At 41.6% G+C, this 17214-nt stretch overlaps 2 protein-coding genes across 6 annotated transcripts in view; one reads left to right on the top strand and one right to left on the bottom strand.

Annotated features, from left to right (window-relative positions):
• The window catches only part of SPATA6L (spermatogenesis associated 6 like), a 57842-nt gene extending 43265 nt beyond the window's left edge, over nucleotides 1–14577 (bottom strand). For 2 of the 5 annotated variants that reach the window (XM_069576487.1, XM_069576485.1), the window contains exons 1-4: nucleotides 14460–14577; nucleotides 14232–14276; nucleotides 8242–8379; nucleotides 4654–4702 (exon numbers count right to left, since the gene is read on the bottom strand). In XM_069576487.1, the coding sequence (XP_069432588.1) occupies nucleotides 4654–4702; nucleotides 8242–8379; nucleotides 14232–14276; nucleotides 14460–14501 (274 nt within the window). In that variant the 5' untranslated portion in view covers nucleotides 14502–14577. Of the gene's footprint in view, nucleotides 1–4653; nucleotides 4703–5275; nucleotides 7374–8241; nucleotides 8380–8506; nucleotides 9007–14231; nucleotides 14277–14459 lie in introns of those variants that run through there. The other 3 variants (XM_069576489.1, XM_069576488.1, XM_069576490.1) reach the window with 3 other exon arrangements.
• Nucleotides 8590–11819, top strand: PLPP6 (phospholipid phosphatase 6). Its single transcript, XM_069576515.1, has one exon. It carries the CDS (start codon nucleotides 8719–8721, stop codon nucleotides 9586–9588), a length of 870 nt encoding a protein of 289 aa, XP_069432616.1. The 5' UTR covers nucleotides 8590–8718; the 3' UTR covers nucleotides 9589–11819.
• Nucleotides 14578–17214: the final 2637 nt, after the last annotated feature.

Below are 17214 nucleotides of genomic sequence, written 5' to 3' on the forward strand. Positions count from 1 at the left end.
TCTACCAATAAGGCACTCCCATCCCAGACTTTTATTCAGAGGTAAACTACAGAAGGAAACTGTAGCTCAAGTTAACATGAAAAGTATCAGAGGGAGAGTGTTTCTAAACTGACTTGAAGGTGACAGTAGCTTCTCCATCTTGAAATATGGTTCTTAAAAGATCAGACTTGAGTTTCTTACTCCAAATTTCCCAATAATTTTATGAAGTACAAATGCCCCTCAATAAATTTATTTCTCCCTAACATGGAAATATCAATAACCTCAGATATGCAGATGACACCACCCTTATGGCAGAAAGTGAAGAGGAACTGAAGAGCCTCTTGATGATAGTGAAAGTGGAGAGTGAAAAAGTTGGCTTAAAGCTCAACATTCAGAAAACGAAGATCATAGCATCTGATCCCATCGCTTCATGGGAAGTGGATGGGGAAACAGTGTCAGACTTTATTTTGCAGGCCTCCAAAATCACTGCAGATGGTGATTGCAGCCATGAAATTAAAAGACACTTACTCCTTGGAAGAAAAGTTATGACCAACCTAGATAGCATATTGAAAAGCAAAGACATTACTTTGCCAACAAAGGTCCGTCTAGTCAAGGCTATGGTTTTCCCAGTGGTCATGTATGGATGTGAGAGTTGGACTGTGAAGAAAGCTGAGCACTGAAGAATTGATGCTTTTGAACTGTGGTGTTGGAGAAGACTCTTGAGAGTCCCTTGGACTGCAAGGAGATCCAACCAGTCCCTTCTGAAGGAGATCAGCCCTGGGATTTCTTTGGAGGGAATGATGCTGAAGCTAAAACTCCAATACTTTGGACACCTCATGTGAAGAGTTGACTCATTGGAAAAGACCCTGATGCTCGGAGGGATTGGGGGCAGGAGGAGAAGGGGATGACAGAGGATGAGATGGCTGGAAGGCATTACTGACTCGATGGACGTGAGTCTGAGTGAACTCCGGGAGATGGTGATGGACAAGGAGAAGTGGCGTGCTGCGATTCATGGGGTCGCAAAGAGTTGGACACAACTGAGCAACTGAACTGAACTGATTGTTATACTCAAAATCCATCAAGCTAGGTTCAGCAGTACTTGAAGTGAGAACTTCCAGATGTACAAGCTGGGTTTAGAAAAGGCAGAGGAACCAGAGATTAAATTGCCAACATTCGCTGGATCATAGAGAAAGCAAGGGAATTCCAGAAAAACAGTTACTGCTGTTTCATTGACTACGCTAAAGCCTGTGACTGTGTGAACCATAACAAACTGTGGAAAACTCTTGAAGAGATGGGAATACCAGACCATCTTACTGTCTCCTCAGAATCCTGTATGCAGGTCAAGAAGCAACAGTTAGAACCTTATACGGAACAACTGATTGGTTCAAAATTGAGAAAGGAGTATGAAAAGGCTGTTTATTATTGTCACCCTGTTTATTTAACTTATATGCAGAGCACATCACACAAAATGCCAGGCTGGATGAGTTACAAGCTGGAATCAAGACTGCCGCCAAGAGAAATATCAACAACAAATGCAGATGATACCACTTCTAATGGCAGAAACTGAAGAGGAACTAAAGAGCCTCTTGATGAGGGTGAAAGAGGAGTGTGAAAAGGCTCCCTTAAAATTCAATATTAAAAAACTAAAGAGCCTCTTGATGAGGGTGAAAGAGGAGTGTGAAAAGGCTCCCTTAAAATTCAATATTAAAAAAACTAAGACCATGGCATCCAGTCCTACTGCTTCATGGCAAACAGAACGGGAAAAGGTAGAAGCAGTGAGAGATTTCCTCTTCTTGGGCCCAAAATCACTGCAGATGGTGACTATAGCCATGAAATTGGAAGACGCTTGGTTCTTGGAAGGAACATATGACAAACCTAGATAGTATATTAAAAAGCAAAGACATCATTTTTCCAACAAAGGTCCATACAGTCAAAGTTATGGTCTTTCTAGTAGTCATGTACAGATGTGAGAGGCAGACCATAAAGAAGGCAGAGCGCCAAAGAATTGATGCTTTCAAATTGTGGTGCTAGAGAAGACTCTTGAGAGTCCCTTGGACTGCAAGGAGATCAAACCAGTCAATCCTAAAGGAAATCAACCCTAAATACTCATTGGAAGGACTGATGCTGAAGCTCCAATACTTTGGCCACCTGATGCCAACAACTGACTCACTGGAAAAGACACTGATGCTGAAAAGATTGAAGGCAGATGGAGAAGATGGCAACAGAGGATGAGATGGTTAGATGGCATCACCAATTCAATGAACATGAACTTGGACAAATTCCAGTGATGGACAGGGAGGCCTGGCTTGCTCTGGTCCATTGAGTTGCAAAGAGTCAGACATGACTTGGCAACTGAACAACAACAAGGATATATCTTATAAAGATAAGGTCTATAAGGATAAGAATGCTGCTACTGCTGTTACTGCTGCTGAGTCGCTTCAGTCATGTCCGACCCTGTGCGACCCCATAGACGGCAGCCCATCAGGCTCCCCCATCCCTGGGATTCTCCAGGTAAGAACACTGGAGTGGGTTGCCATTTCCTTCTCCAATGCATAAAAGTGAACAGTGAAGTCGCTCAGTCGTGTTCGACTCTTAGTGACCCCACTGACTGCAGCCTACCAGGTTCCTCTGTCCATGGGATTTTCCAGGCAAGAGTACTGGAGTGGGGTGCCACTGCCTTCTCCCAAGGATAAGAATAAAATTAAAATATTAAAAGTAATTTAAAATACAAATGGTATAACAATAAAAATCAGTAAAAATAATTCCCACAAAATATTAGAAGTGAAAACATCTTAATATAGATAATAATGGTGATTATAGTTAATAATACTGTATTATACACCTGAAAGTTACTGAGAGTAGATCTTAAATGTTCTCACCACAAAAGAAAAAAAAATGGTAATTATGTGATGTGATAGAGGTATAACCTAACACTACTGTAGTAATCATTTTGCAAAATACCTGAGTATCAAATCCACATTTTGTACACCTTAAACTTACACAATGTTGTATATCAGTTACATCTCAAAAAAGCTAAAATATACATACCATAAAAGTAAAATTCTTCCTTTGTAGGCTTATGAAAAACATGAATATGTAAGAACAAAATTTTAAATGCTAAGAAAATTAAAAGCCAAGACAGCCCATAATTTTTAGTTTTCCAAACAGGAGGGAAGATTATATTCTTTTCAACCATCACCTCGAAGGTAATGTGTTGCACTTCATCTATCTCAGTTTCTAAATTGCTTATATTCAATTAATTATCACCACAAGCCATGCCATGAATTGGAAGACTTAATATTGTTAAGATGCCAATATTCTCCAAGATGATCAACAGGTTCAATGCAGTCTATCAATGCCTATCAAATTCCTAGTTGGCTTCTTTGCAAACTGACAAGCTGATCCTAAAGTTCATATGGCAAACTAAGGGAACCCAAATAGGAAAAACAATCTTGAAAAAGAACTTCCTGGTTTTAAAACTAACCATAAAGCTATAATAAACAAAATAGTGTGGCACCGGCATAATGACAGATACATGAATCAATGAAATAGAATTGAGACCCTCCAAAAAAACCCTCACACTTACAGTCAGTTGATTTTCAACAGGAGTGTCAAGACTATTCAATGGGGAAAAACTACTCTTAGTAATAATGGTGTGAAGACAACTGGATATCCAGATGGGAAAGACTGAAGTTGGACCCTTTAGTTCAGTTCAGTCACTCAGTCGTGTCTGACTCTTTGCGACCCCATGAATTGCAGCACGCCAGGCCTCCCTGTCCATCACCAACTCCCAGAGTTCACCCAAACTCATGTCCATCGAGTCGGTGATGCCATCCAGCCATCTCATCCTCTGTCGTCTCCTTCTCCTCCTGCCGCCAATCCCTCCCAGCATCAGAGTCTTTTCCAATGAGTCAACTCTTCACATGAGGTGACCAAAGTACTAGAGTTTCAGCTTTAGCATCATTCCTTCCAAAGAACTTGCCATTTACAAAAATCAACTCAATATGCACTATAGACCTAAATGTAAGAGCTAAAATGATAAAACTCTTAGAAAAAACCAAAGATCTTTGAGTTAGTGCTTCCCTGGTGGCACAGTAGTAAAGAATCCACCTGCCAATGCAGGAGACACGTTTGATCCCTGATCTATGAAGATATAAAAAGAAGTCAAATATTGACACATGTTGTAGCAGGAAGAATCTTAGAAACATTATGCTAAGTTAAAGAAGCCAGTTACAAATGACCACATATTATATGATTCCATTTATATGAAAAATATCCAGAATAAGAAAATCTATAGAAGCATACAGTTTAGTTAGTAGTTGTCTAGGGCTAGAAGGGATGAGGAAGAATGGGTATATGGCTTCTTTCTGTGGTGATGAAAATGTTATATAATTGACTATGGTGATGGTTACATAACTCTGTTGATATAAAAATCATTTAATTGCAATAAAATAAAAAACAGAATCATACCATCTAGTAAATCCCATCTATATCTAGAAAATGGTTTGCAATTCAATTAACATGATTCAAATTTTACAGACTATCATGAACATAAATATGGGTTAAATATGGAAGTATCATAACTTAGAATATAGCAGAATTTTATATCTATGAATTACATATACACAATAGTCTCTTTCTTTAGGGGCGGGGGGTGCAGAGGGGAGTACCTACTTTCTAAAATGTCTGCTACAGCTCCAGGATCTATTGCATTTTCAAATACCTATAGGGGAAAAAAATGGGGGAAATAAATCTTCCAAGTTTTATTAATATATACTTATATATAATTTAGATCATTTTCTTCCAAATTATTAACACACGTCAAATCCAGTCATATAACACTTTAGGATTTAAAAGGAGTGCCTTTAATAACTATGTGGTTAAAAGTTCAACAAGCGACTACAGAGGAAATGAATAAGAATTAACACAACACAAAGAACAAAGAAAATTTGAGTTGGCTGAAACTACCACATGTTCAAAATGTTATCCACTTGACCTGGCCCCACAGTCTGTTCCTAAAAGCACATCTGATATCAACCTCGAACAGTCTTGTTTGAGTACCTAGAAAAACATCCTGAATACAACAGATATTCACTATATGTTAACTGAATGAATGACTTCTCTTCCCAAACAACTGGTCGTGCTAAAAAAGAATATACATAAAAATTCTATGTGTAACACAAAAGAAAAGCTAAATACTCATAGGTAAATTCCCACAGAATCCAAAAATAACAAAAGAGAGAGAGCCTCATGAGTTTTAGGTATATCAGGAACCACAAGAAAAACACTGTGATACCTGTTCTCAGTTCAGTTCAGTTCAGTAGCTCAGTTGTGTCCGACTCTTTGCGACCCCGTGAATCGTAGCACACCAGGCCTCCCTGTCCATCACCAACTCCTGGAGTTCACCCACACTCATGTCCATCAAGTCAGTGATGCCATCCAGCCATCTCATCCTCTGTCGTCCCCTTCTCCTCCTGCCACAATCCCTCCCAGCATCAGAGTCTTTTCCAATGAGTCAACTCTTCGCATGAGGAGGCCAAAGTACTTCAGTTTCAGCTTTAGCATCGTTCCTTCCAAAGAACACCCAGGACTGATCTTTAGAATGGACTGGTTGGATCTCCTTGCAGTCCAAGGGACTCTCAAGAGTCTTCTCCAACACCACAGTTCAAAAGCATCAATTCTTCGGCGCTCAGCTTTCTTCACAGTCCAACTCTCTCATCCATACATGACTACTGGAAAAACCATAGCCTTGACTAGATGGACCTTTATTGGCAAAGTAATGTCTCTGCTTTTCAATATGCTATCTAGGTTGGTCATAACTTTTCTTCCAAGGAGTAAGCATCTTTTAATTTCATGACTGTAATCAACATCTGCAGTGATTTTGGAGCACAAAAAAATTAAGTCTGACACTGTTTCCACTATTTCCCCATCTATTTCCCAGGAAGTGAAGGGGACCAGATACCTGTCTAGACATAGCCAAATATGTTCATTCTGTCCTTCATATAAAAGTGCCTAGGACTGAAATAAAAGCATACCATGCCCCTCTTTCTGAACTTTAGAACCTTGTTTTAAAAAAAAAGTTTTCAGTAGACTTTGATTTCAGGTATCAAATTTCTGATTTAAATGGTGCTTAACTTTAAGCATGATTTAAATCTGCTCTTGATCCAAAACCAGGTCTGCTTTAATGACAAAAGTAGAAGCTGTCCCCTGTAATCCATTTTTGTCTCACTGACTTGGATATAACAAGTAAATGTGGGTGAGCTGTGATTTTTTTCCAAAATTGTTTCAGAAATATTTCATCCCTTCTCTTCATTGATGTCTAAGAATTATTCAAGGATGATTATGGGAAATAAATGATCAACATGAGCTGCTTAAACACAATGGCTCTTACATTCTTTATGAATAATTCTTATTTACCTGGCTGCTTTAGAACACTGAATTCTGAATTACTCAGAAGGTCCAATGTTTTCATTACTCGCTGCCAAGTATTTGCAGCTTAAGAACGGAACAGATACAAGAAAGCTGGAGTCAACTAGTAGAAAGTCTGAATATGAACCCAAAGAGCTCACATAAGAGGGTAATTTTTCAAATTTTAAAATAAAGCATTTATGGATAACCAACAAGGATAACCTAGCACATGGAACTCTTCTCAATGTTGAGGCAGCCTGGATGGGAGGACAGTTTGGGGGAATATGGATATATGTACATGGGCTGAGTCCCTTCACTGTTCACCTAAAACTATCACAATATTGTTAGTTGGCTATACCCCAATAAAAAAATAAAAAGTTTTTTAAAAAATTAAGCATCTTATGTAATTGCACCTTATAAAATGAAAAATGGTCCATAATATTTTTTACTAGTAATCTCAAATACACAGTTTTGTGACATCAGTAATGGCATCTACAGTGACTCTGAGACTCACTCTCCTCTTTTGCAAGTCAGGGAGGTGGGACTGGATGACCTCCAAGGTCATTTACAGATTGATTTACAGCTTTTACAATTTTACGTTCCTGAGTTTCTTATAAAAATATTTTTAAAGTCTTCTAAATAAGCACATTTAAAGTTGATAAAACTAATAAGGAAATTCTTGGAGGAAAAAATACACTGAATTTTCTCCACCCACTTTTTACCATGACGAGTATCAAAATGGCAGTAGATTCCTTTCTGTACTGATGGTATATTCTAAGATAATATCCATTTATTCCTTTCTTATCCAGCCAGTTAGGAAGACTCTATTTAAATTAACAGACTGTGATTTATAAAAATATTACATACAGCCCTAAACCTTTCAAAAACATCAATAGTCATCTTCTCTGTTGTTGTTGTTTTTCTGGCTGTGCCACACAACTTGGGGGATCTTAGTTCCCTGACTAGGGATTGAACTTGGGCCTCCTGCAGTAGAAACCTAACCACTGGACTGTCAAGGAACTCCCTCCTTTCCTACTCTCAGTTTGAAACATAGATATCATTTTCTGGGCACCACCAACCAGACCTTTTAAAGTGATAGGCCCTATCCTGGAGCCTTCCCACATTCACACTCTTCCCCAAAGAAGCACCTCAGTGATACCGTTTAGGACAAAATCATAGACTTATCAAGGTTAAAACTGATTCAATCTCTAAATTCCAAAGAAAAACCTTAAGAGATTGTCAGTGATTGGATGGTAACAAATTAATATTTCATGAAAGTGGGAAGCGGGTTACTAACATTTGGCTATTTATATATTTGACATTCACTGGAATGGAATCTAGTCTTTATCACTGTAGCTAAATAAACCAGATATGACCTAAGGAAACTCAGAAAATGTAAAGAGCCTTCTTGTTTTGTTACAGGATTTCAGATACAGGGTTTAACTAATTTGGTTAGTTTGGGGTATTTTTCTGGGCCTAAAAAGTTTGTTTTTGAGGCCTGCTAGTTTACTGATAATCTCTGTAAGAAATGTATCTCAGTTGCCTCTAACATCTCCAAAAACATTCAGAAAATGCTCTCTGCTCCAGTTAGAAAATGCCATGGGAGTTCCAAGAATAGAAAACAACCACCAGGGTACTTAGCACTAGTTTGACAGAACTTGGCTCAGATCTGGGATTCAAAACAAGTCCTCCAACTATGGTTCTGCACTGTGCTGAGGTGCCTTCATGTAATTTTTTAAAACAAAATTTACAAAATAACTTTATAAAAGCTGTGTTCTTTATAAAAACCAGTAAATGATCTTCAAACAACAGAATCTGAATTTCTCTATTTAGCAATGAGAACGTCAAGATCACCTTTTCAAACCTCATGCTTCGCTGAATCATAATAGGGAACATAGAGGGAAAGCAGTCTGTCTCCAGGTACTGATTCAGGAGGTAAACTCCAAGGAACACATCATGCTTGTCAGGAAGGAACACCCCTGGGCAAGAAATCTTAAAAAAAAAAAAAAAAAAAAAAACAGAAAAGGGATTTGTTTTGTTTTGTAAAGGCTCTATTTTCCCTAACCTCCCACAATATCCAATCCCCCCATCCCACCTCCCCCCCACCGCCAACTCTCACCTTCTCTCATAGCACCACCCTCCCCTCTCCTCCCCTTGGGCAAACTGGAAATTCCGCTTTCCTCCCACGTCCCCGCCAGGTGTCACAATCGTTCTCTCCCTGGCTCCTCTCCCCGCCCCTCCAGGATGGCAGTGCGGAAGCGGAAGAGGCTGCAAGGCTTGGAACCTTCTTCTTAGGCCGGCTAGGTGCTGCGGTGCGGGCCGCTCGCAGCGATGCAGAGCCCACGAAGGAACGCCGAGGGACGCCCGCTGGGCACCTGCGACCCCAGCAGCAGCGGCAGTCCCGCCCATGGCGGCGGCAGCAGGTTCGAGTTCCAGTCCCTGCTCAGCAGCCGCGTGCCGGGCGCCGACCCCATCAGCGCCCGTCTCCGCTCGTCTGAGAGCCCAGTGCACCGCCGCGGTTCGTTCCCCTTGGCTGGGGCGGGCTCCCCTCAGACGCTCCCGCCCCAGCTGCCCGAGGAGGACCGCATAGATCTGAACCCGTCCTTCCTGGGCATCGCCCTGCGCTCCCTACTGGCCATCGACCTGTGGCTGTCCAAGAAGCTGGGGGTGTGCGCAGGAGAGAGCTCGTCCTGGGGCAGCATGAGGCCCCTTATGAAATTGCTGGAGATCTCGGGACACGGCATCCCCTGGCTGCTTGGCACCCTCTACTGCCTGTCCAGGAGCGACAGTTGGGCCGGGCGCGAGGTGCTGATGAACCTGCTCTTCGCCCTGCTGTTGGACCTGCTACTGGTGTCCCTGATCAAGGGGCTGGTCCGCAGGCGCCGCCCGGCCCACAACCAGATGGACATGTTTTTCACTGTTTCGGTGGACAAGTACTCCTTCCCTTCAGGCCATACCACCAGGGCCGCCCTTGTGTCGCGCTTCATCCTGAACCACCTGGTGCTGGCCATTCCACTGAGGGTGCTGGTGGTGCTCTGGGCCTTCATCTTGGGTCTCTCCAGGGTCATGCTGGGGCGGCACAATGTCACCGACGTGGCTTTTGGCTTTTTTCTGGGCTACATGCAGTACAGCATCGTGGACTATTGCTGGCTTTCACCGCACACTGCTCCAGTCCTCTTTCTACTGTGGAACCAACCGTGACACCATCTCTTTCTCTGTGGCACCAGGACATCTGAAGGTTTCCACCCGTGATGATACTGACATAAACCAGCAGCCATCATGCCTGCCCCTCTAAGGACATTTCAGGTTTCCTTTTGGGATTTCAAGTGTCCTATCATCTTAATGGGAGAAGGCAATGGCAATGGGTTGCTAGGCTACAGCACAGTGCTGACCATTACTGATCACAGCCATATTACAGAAAGCAAAAAAAAAAAAAAAAAATCCCTCTATTATATACTTATTAAATAACTCTTTATCACTCCAGGAAAACTTTAAAGAAACCAAGTTGGAGTGATTCTAATGTTGCTGCTTCTTAAAAGTTGACATCAGAAAATTTTGTAATCCTGTAAGTCAAGATATCACCTGTAAATTGAACTTTGAAAAAAGGAAAGCAACTTCATTCTGTAAATATATACATGGAAATGAGCCACATCCTTATCCTTTTCCTGAGGTAGATTTTAAACAGTATTTTAAGAGTCTATGACATAGCATTAATCACTCAGCTGAGTCTGACTCTTTTTGATCCCATGGGCTGTAGCTCACCAGGCTCCACGGTCCATGAGATTCTCCAGGCAAGAATACTGGAGTGGGTTGCCTTTTCCTACTCCAGGGGATCTTCCTGACCCAGGGGTCAAACCTGAGTCTCCTGCGTCTCCTGCATGGATAGGCGGATTCTTTACCACTGCGCCACATGGGAAGCAGAGGTAGATTTTAAGAGCCTATGACATAGGTTTTTCTAATTTATTCTCTGACAATATGTTACTATAGGTGGGGAGATTTCCTCTTAATCCTGATTTTCTTAGCACGCTTTTCTAGTTTTGTCTCTTCCATCTTCACAGATTGAGTAACGGAAAAGAGAGATTACAGTACATATATTTCTCTCCTTTTCCTCTACCTCCTCAAAGATCTTTAAATAGGTATTTCCCACTACCCTAATATTATCCTTCTGCATTCAGAGAATGAGCCAAGAACTTACCTGAAGAAACACTTAAAAGTGGGCATATCAACAGTGCTTATAGAAAGTAAAGATGGGCTTACTGCCTCAGGCTTAATTCTGTTGACAGCAAATAGCATGACATGACAGGACAGAAAAGCGAAGTCACTGAGGAGGTCAGAGGAACTGAATCTTGGAGGCATGATCACCACATACTTTATCAGTGGACCAACATGGAAGGAGATGGGCCCTGCTGCCTACCATCTCTACTGAATAAAGAATAATACTTCTTTATTGAGGTAATAAAGTGGAGAAATAACTTATTTGCAATGTAAGAGCATAACCTTTCAAATATATACCACAAGGATGACCCTGTATATTAAAGCTTTTCTTGTGGAATTCCATTTCTCTATATAAGCACACTTTAGGTAACAGTATTTAACTTGAAATTCATCAAATGGAGCATACTGCTATACCAGGCATAAAGTATAACTCCAAGATTTTCTGTTTATATTGACTCTCACAATTAAAGTAGTTTATCCATGGTGCCTCCCCAATTCACAAGACCAAAGACCACCAAACACAGGGTGGACTCTACTTATTACTCCTTGACTGGGAAAGACTGACAAGGGTGTGTGCTTTAAATGCTGCTATGCCTGAAAATATGAACCTTTAACTTACCTATGGAATTGATGTCTTTAAAAATAGGATGATGGCATTTGATCTATCATATACATATAGGAATCTGGAGAATGGCTGTGACAAGTAGGTTCTGACTGGGTGGAAGTGTGAATTTTCCAGTGTTTGAGGAACACTGAAAAAGGAATAGCTACTCTTCAATATAGAAATTATTTGTATTCTCACAACATCCTGAACACAGACTACCTCTTCACTTCTTGACTCAGCCAAACTGTGACACTCTAGGTGGTTTCCTTTATTTTTAGCCTTAACAGAGATATTTTATTTTAACTGCAGCAATCTTCAGCCCAGATATTTGGGAAATATTTGCAGGATCCACAGGTCTGAATAATGGGAGGTCAAAGTTAGGCTCACCTTATTCCTGATTATTTTTTTGTAATTCCCTATCTTGATTGCCAGGGCCCAAGTTTGCTGGTTTTTAAAGCACAGATCAATTCATCTGATTTTTTTTTTTTGGAGGAGGGGAGTAGTATACTAAGTACTGTAGAGTGAAAAAAAAAAAACAGATTCTACTGTTAATTAATTGTACACTGATGAATTCCTTTTAAAAGTCAAAATAAAATTAACCAGTAATGTTGAATGATGTGAGATGAAAACTTAGTTTTTTTGCCTTGATGAGGAGCAAGACTGATTTACCACTTAGCTTCTCATGAATTCCTTCATCTTACTGAACAATTGTGAGAGTTCACAACTGATACAGCACACTTGATATAGTCAGTCCTATTTGCTGTCAGCAAAGTGGGTCAAATCCAGGAAATTTCCATCTTTGTTTCAGAGCGGCACATAAGAGGAAATCACAGCACTTGTCGCTTATATGGAGATCAGTCCTGGGTGTTCATTGGTAAGACTGATTTTGAAGCTGAAACTCCAATACTTTGGCCATGTAATTCAAAGAGCTGACTCACTGGAAAAGACTCTGATGCTGGGAAAGATTGAGGGCAGGAGAAGGGGATGACAGAGGATGAGACGGTTGGATAGCATCACCAATTCAATGGACATGGGTTTGGGTGGACTCCAGGAGTTGGTGATGGACAGGGAGGCCCGGCATGCTGTGGTTCAGGGGGTCGCAAAGAGTCGGACACAACTGAGCAACTGAACTGAACTGAACCAGATTTTCCATGGTTGTAAACTGTTGATCTTGGGCTTATAATCATATCTAGTAGAATAGTCCCTTATAGCTTTCAGGGAAAGCCACATGACAGTCTGTCACCAACTACAGGATTAGAAAATGGAAGCTGAAATAAGGAATCAGTTCAGTCACTCAGTCATATCTGACTCTTCAACCCCATGGACTGCAGCATGCCAGGCTTCCCTGTCCATCACCAACTCCCGGAGCCTGCTCAGACTCATGTCCATCGAGTTGGTGATGCCATCTAACCATCTCATCCTCTGTCGTACCCTTCTCCTGCTTTCAATCTTTCCCAGCATCAAGGTCTTTTCTGATGAGTCAGTTCTTCACATCAGGTGGCCAAAGTATTGGAGTTTCAGCTTCAGCATCAGTCCTTCTAATGAATATTCAGAACTGATCTCCTTTAGGATGGACTGGTGGGATCTCCTTGTAGTCCAAGGGACTCTCAAGAGTCTTCGCCAACACCACACTTCAAAAGCATCAATTCTTTGGTGCTCAGCTTTCTTTATAGTCCAACTCTCACATCCACACATGACTACTAGAAAAACCATAGCTTTGACTATATGGACCTTTATCAGCAAAGTAATGTCTCTGCTTTTTAATATGCTGTCTAGGTTGACCATAGTTTTTCTTCCAAGGAGCAAGCATCTTTTAATTTCATAGCTGCAGTCACCATCTGCAGTGATTTTGGAGCCCAAGAAAAGAAAGTCTGACACTGTTTCCATTGTTTCTCCATCTATTTGCCATGGAATGATGGGATGGATGCCATGATCATAGTTTTTTGAATGTTGAGTTTTAAGCCAAGTTTTTCACTCTCCTCTGTCACTTTCATCAAGAGGCTCTTTAGTTCCTCTTTCTGCCAGAAGGATGGTGTCATCTGCATATCTGAGGTTATTGATATTTCTCCCAGCAATCTTGATTCCAGCTTGTGTTTCATCCAGCCCGGCATTTCGCATGATGGACTCTGCATATAAGTTAAATAAGCAGGGTGACAATATACAGTCTTGACATACTCCTTTCCCAATTTGGAACCAATCTGTTGTTCCATGTCTGGTTCTAACTGTTGCTTCTTGACCTGTATACAGATTTCTCAGGAGGCAGGTCAGGTGGTCTGGTATTTCCACCTCTTGAAGAATTTTCCACTGTTTGTTGTGATCTACATAAAGGCTTTGGCATAATCAATAAAGCAGTAGATGTTTTTCTGGAACTCGCCTGCTTTTTCTATGACCCAATGGATGTTGGCAATTTGATAATAAGGAATGACTTATTTGATAGTAAGGAATGATAATAAGGAAATAAGGAATGACTGGCCCCAAAGAGGAAAAATGAAGTCACTCTGCCAGAGTACCTCACTTAAGCAGGATTCAGTGGATAATTATTAAACAGTTATTGGTTGGTTTCCTTTTTGGAATTAGCAGGCCAGAACCATCTGTAGGGGAAGTAGCTTAGAATTTTTGATTGGTCTATAGAGGTGGCAAATTATCAGGACATGATGGGGCTTTTTGAAGGTAAAATCTTCCCTGGTTATTTAAAGGAGGGGCTTTTTAATCTTCTCAGAAATCTGTATCCCAGAAAATAAAACCGTTCTTGGGACTTAATGCAAGGTTGTTTTAAATGAATAGGAAAATTTCACATAAAGCTAAGACAGAAATTAGCTTGGAGTGGGGAAGGGAGGGCAGTGGAAAGAGGCTGATCCGAACTAAAGGTTAGAAAGCCAGAAAGACCAATGTAAAAAGTCTTAGGGACAGAGATTCAATTAATGATGTGTGTGGGGCGAGGAGTGGTGAAAAAGACCGGGAAAAAGAACCCCGAGGAAAGAGTGTGATTTGGGGCAAAAAGGGGATGTTCGTCGATCTCTCTTACCGCCCGGATCTGAAGTTCCACCACCACCTCCAAAGGCATAGCTCCCTACGTGGGTGAAAGGGCAGGAATGAAAAGATCCTTTCGTGCTAAGCCTTGGAGCGATTTTCTCAGTTTAACTCAATCCCTGGAGCAAATGTTCCCAGCGGTTTCCACAGACCCCCACCCCCTTGTAACCCCATCAGTCCCCCGCCCCCCAGCCCAGGTCCCTCCCACCAGGACGGGTCTCACACGGCAGGAGCTGGAGCCAAGGCTTCCAGAAGGCAGAAGCATCGCGTTGCCATGAACACTCAAACTTGCACCCTTCCACCCTGGAATGCTCCAGAGGTCCCTGCGCAGGCGCGTGAGCCTCCAGCGCTCTGCTTGGAAGTCCGCGTCCCAACATCAGCTTCCCAGACTGCACGCTGGCGGGAGGGCATGTTCTGTGTACTGCTCCGTCGCCTGATCAAGAGATGCCAAGAGTCCTAGTTTCCTTTCCGCCACTCTTTCATCAACTCTTTAGGGCCCCAATCACTAGGTTAAAATATTTACAGTGCCCATTCTAAAAGTGTAATGTGATCATAGTTCCCTTATGATTTAAAGTGCTGCCTGTTTTTAGTAGCTACACGACTGAGCGTCTTCACTTTCACTTTTCACTTGCATGCATTGGAGAAGGAAATGGCAACCCATTCCAGTATTCTTGCTTGGAGAATCCCAGGGACGGGGGAGCCTGGTAGGCTTACGTCTATGGGGTCGCACAGAGTCGGACACGACTGAAGCGACTTAGAAGCAGCAGCAGCAGCATGACCCCCAAGCCCTGGAAATTCTGTAACAATTCCAATTAATATAGATGGAGCTTCCCTTGTGGCTCAGTGGTAAAGAATCTACCTGCAATGCAAGAGAGGCAAGAGACACCGGTTCGATCCCTAGGTTAGAACTATCCCCTGGCAAAGGAAATAGAAACCCACTCCAATATTCTTGCCTAGAGAATCCCACCGACAGAGGAGCCTGGTGGGCTACAGTTCATGGGGTCGCAAAGAGTCTAACACAGCTAAGCACAGCATACAGCACAGCAGAGGTACTCTCCTGTTTATGAAATGTTACCTCCTCATGTTTGGTTCAGAAAACATGGCCACCCACTGTCAATAAGAAATGAAACCCATATTAACTGAAAATGCAAGGGCAATTCTTAGAGAAGTTTAAAAGTTAGGTATCCTGTTTTAGTCACAATAGAAATATTTTTCAGTCTCTCTGCTGGGGTTTAGTTAACTTAAAGCAAGCACTGAATTACATTATCTCCCAATCAGTAGTTACCATAGTTGCCAAAGCCAGGGTTACACTGTAAAAACCATCAAAGGTAGAAGGCAAAGCAAAGTTCTTAACCAGAAGAGAAAAAAGCATTTTTTTCCTATTCACTGTATTTAAGACAAAAAAGAAGGAAAAGAGGAGGGAGTGGCTGCCTCTAGCCAATCAAAAAAAAAAAAAATCTGGGAGGGTCAATGCTCTCTCTAAAAAGCAAACAACAAAATGTATTGGAATTAGTCATTTATTACTAATATTTTACATTAGAGATTTATACAAATAGTAGAAATTTGAGTGTATAAAGATAACCTCAGACAAGAATTCAGTATTCATTTTGGTAACCAGACTGCCTTTCCCTAGGGAAAAGCTCATGATGCTGAAAGAAGATGTATTGTGTCCGTACCCAGTCCTCAGTGATCTGTCTGTCTGCATACGGAGAGGCACACCAGTGGGCACTCAGTATCTACAGCACTGATTTGTCAGCTCACAACAGCTCGCTAGCACCCTCACTAATGCACTTATACAAAGGGACAGGACCTGCCCTGACCCTCACAAGTACATCATCAACACCAATGCTAAGAGAGCAAAGAGACTGACAAACAAAACCTGAATATTAAATACATACATGGCTAGACATAATAGAAGGGAGGAATCAATCTTTCTTGAGAACCTGCAAAATGCTAGGGTTGTGTATGGTAATTAAATTCACCCCCACAATAACTTTTTGGAGCAGGTATTATCCTTATTTACAGATGCAGAATCTGAGGCCAGACAGCCATTTGTCCAACATCACACAGTTGAAGGGAAGGAGGCACCCTTGAACCCAGGCATGCCCTACCATGTCACTGCCCTTGCAATAATCTATTGATCCCGAAACACAATGTCCCATTCTATGCTCTTCCTAGCCCTTAACTGGACTCTTCTTGCTCAACTGAACTCTCCTTGATAAAACTGAAACCTCCTTGCTTGGCTCCTAAGACACAGCCCTTTTCTGGTTTCCCTCCAACTCTGTGGCCATTTTTCCTCTGTCTCTATTCATCCTTCTCCCCCTGGCTAAACAGGTTCTTTCTTTACCTCACTCTGTCTTCTTTACCAATGGTATCATCTGATGTAGCTATGGATTACCAAATGTACACAGATTTATATATCCCACCCAAGCTTCTCTTATGTTCTCCCAGACAAAGTGGAATCTGTTACATATATATGTGTGTGTAATACATATCACACATATTACATGTAACACATATTACATACATATGTATGTATGTATGTATGTATATATATATATGTATGTTTTTGTTTCTCAGTTGCTAAGTTGTCTCCAACTCCTTTGCAACCCCATGGACTACAGCACACTAGGCTACCCTGTCCTTCACAATCTTTTGGAGTTTGCTCTTCCTTTTTGTGTGTGTATGTGTATATATAAGGAAATGGCAACCCACTCCAGTATTCTTGCCTGGAGAATCTCATGGACAGAGGAGCCTGGCAGGCTATAGTCCAGAGGGTCTCAAGAGTTGGACACAATTTATCAACTAAACCACTGTGTGTGTGTGTGTGTGTGTGTGTTCTCTTTTTGGCAACTGCACCAACAGCAGTTTTCATTTGTTCCTGTGATTGTTGATTACTATTTGTCTCTGTGAACTGTCAGCTCTCCATGGCTAAGAGTTTATATCCTAAATACCTAACATAGTAGATGCTCAATAAT

This window comes from Ovis canadensis, chromosome 2, assembly GCF_042477335.2.
Source record: "Ovis canadensis isolate MfBH-ARS-UI-01 breed Bighorn chromosome 2, ARS-UI_OviCan_v2, whole genome shotgun sequence".
In the NCBI taxonomy this organism is placed as follows: Eukaryota; Metazoa; Chordata; class Mammalia; order Artiodactyla; family Bovidae; genus Ovis; species Ovis canadensis.

Coding starts and splice junctions, on each gene's coding strand:
- PLPP6 (XM_069576515.1), top strand. CDS start 8,719: ATGCAGAGCCCACGAAGGAACGCCGAGGGACGCCCGCTGGGCACCTGC.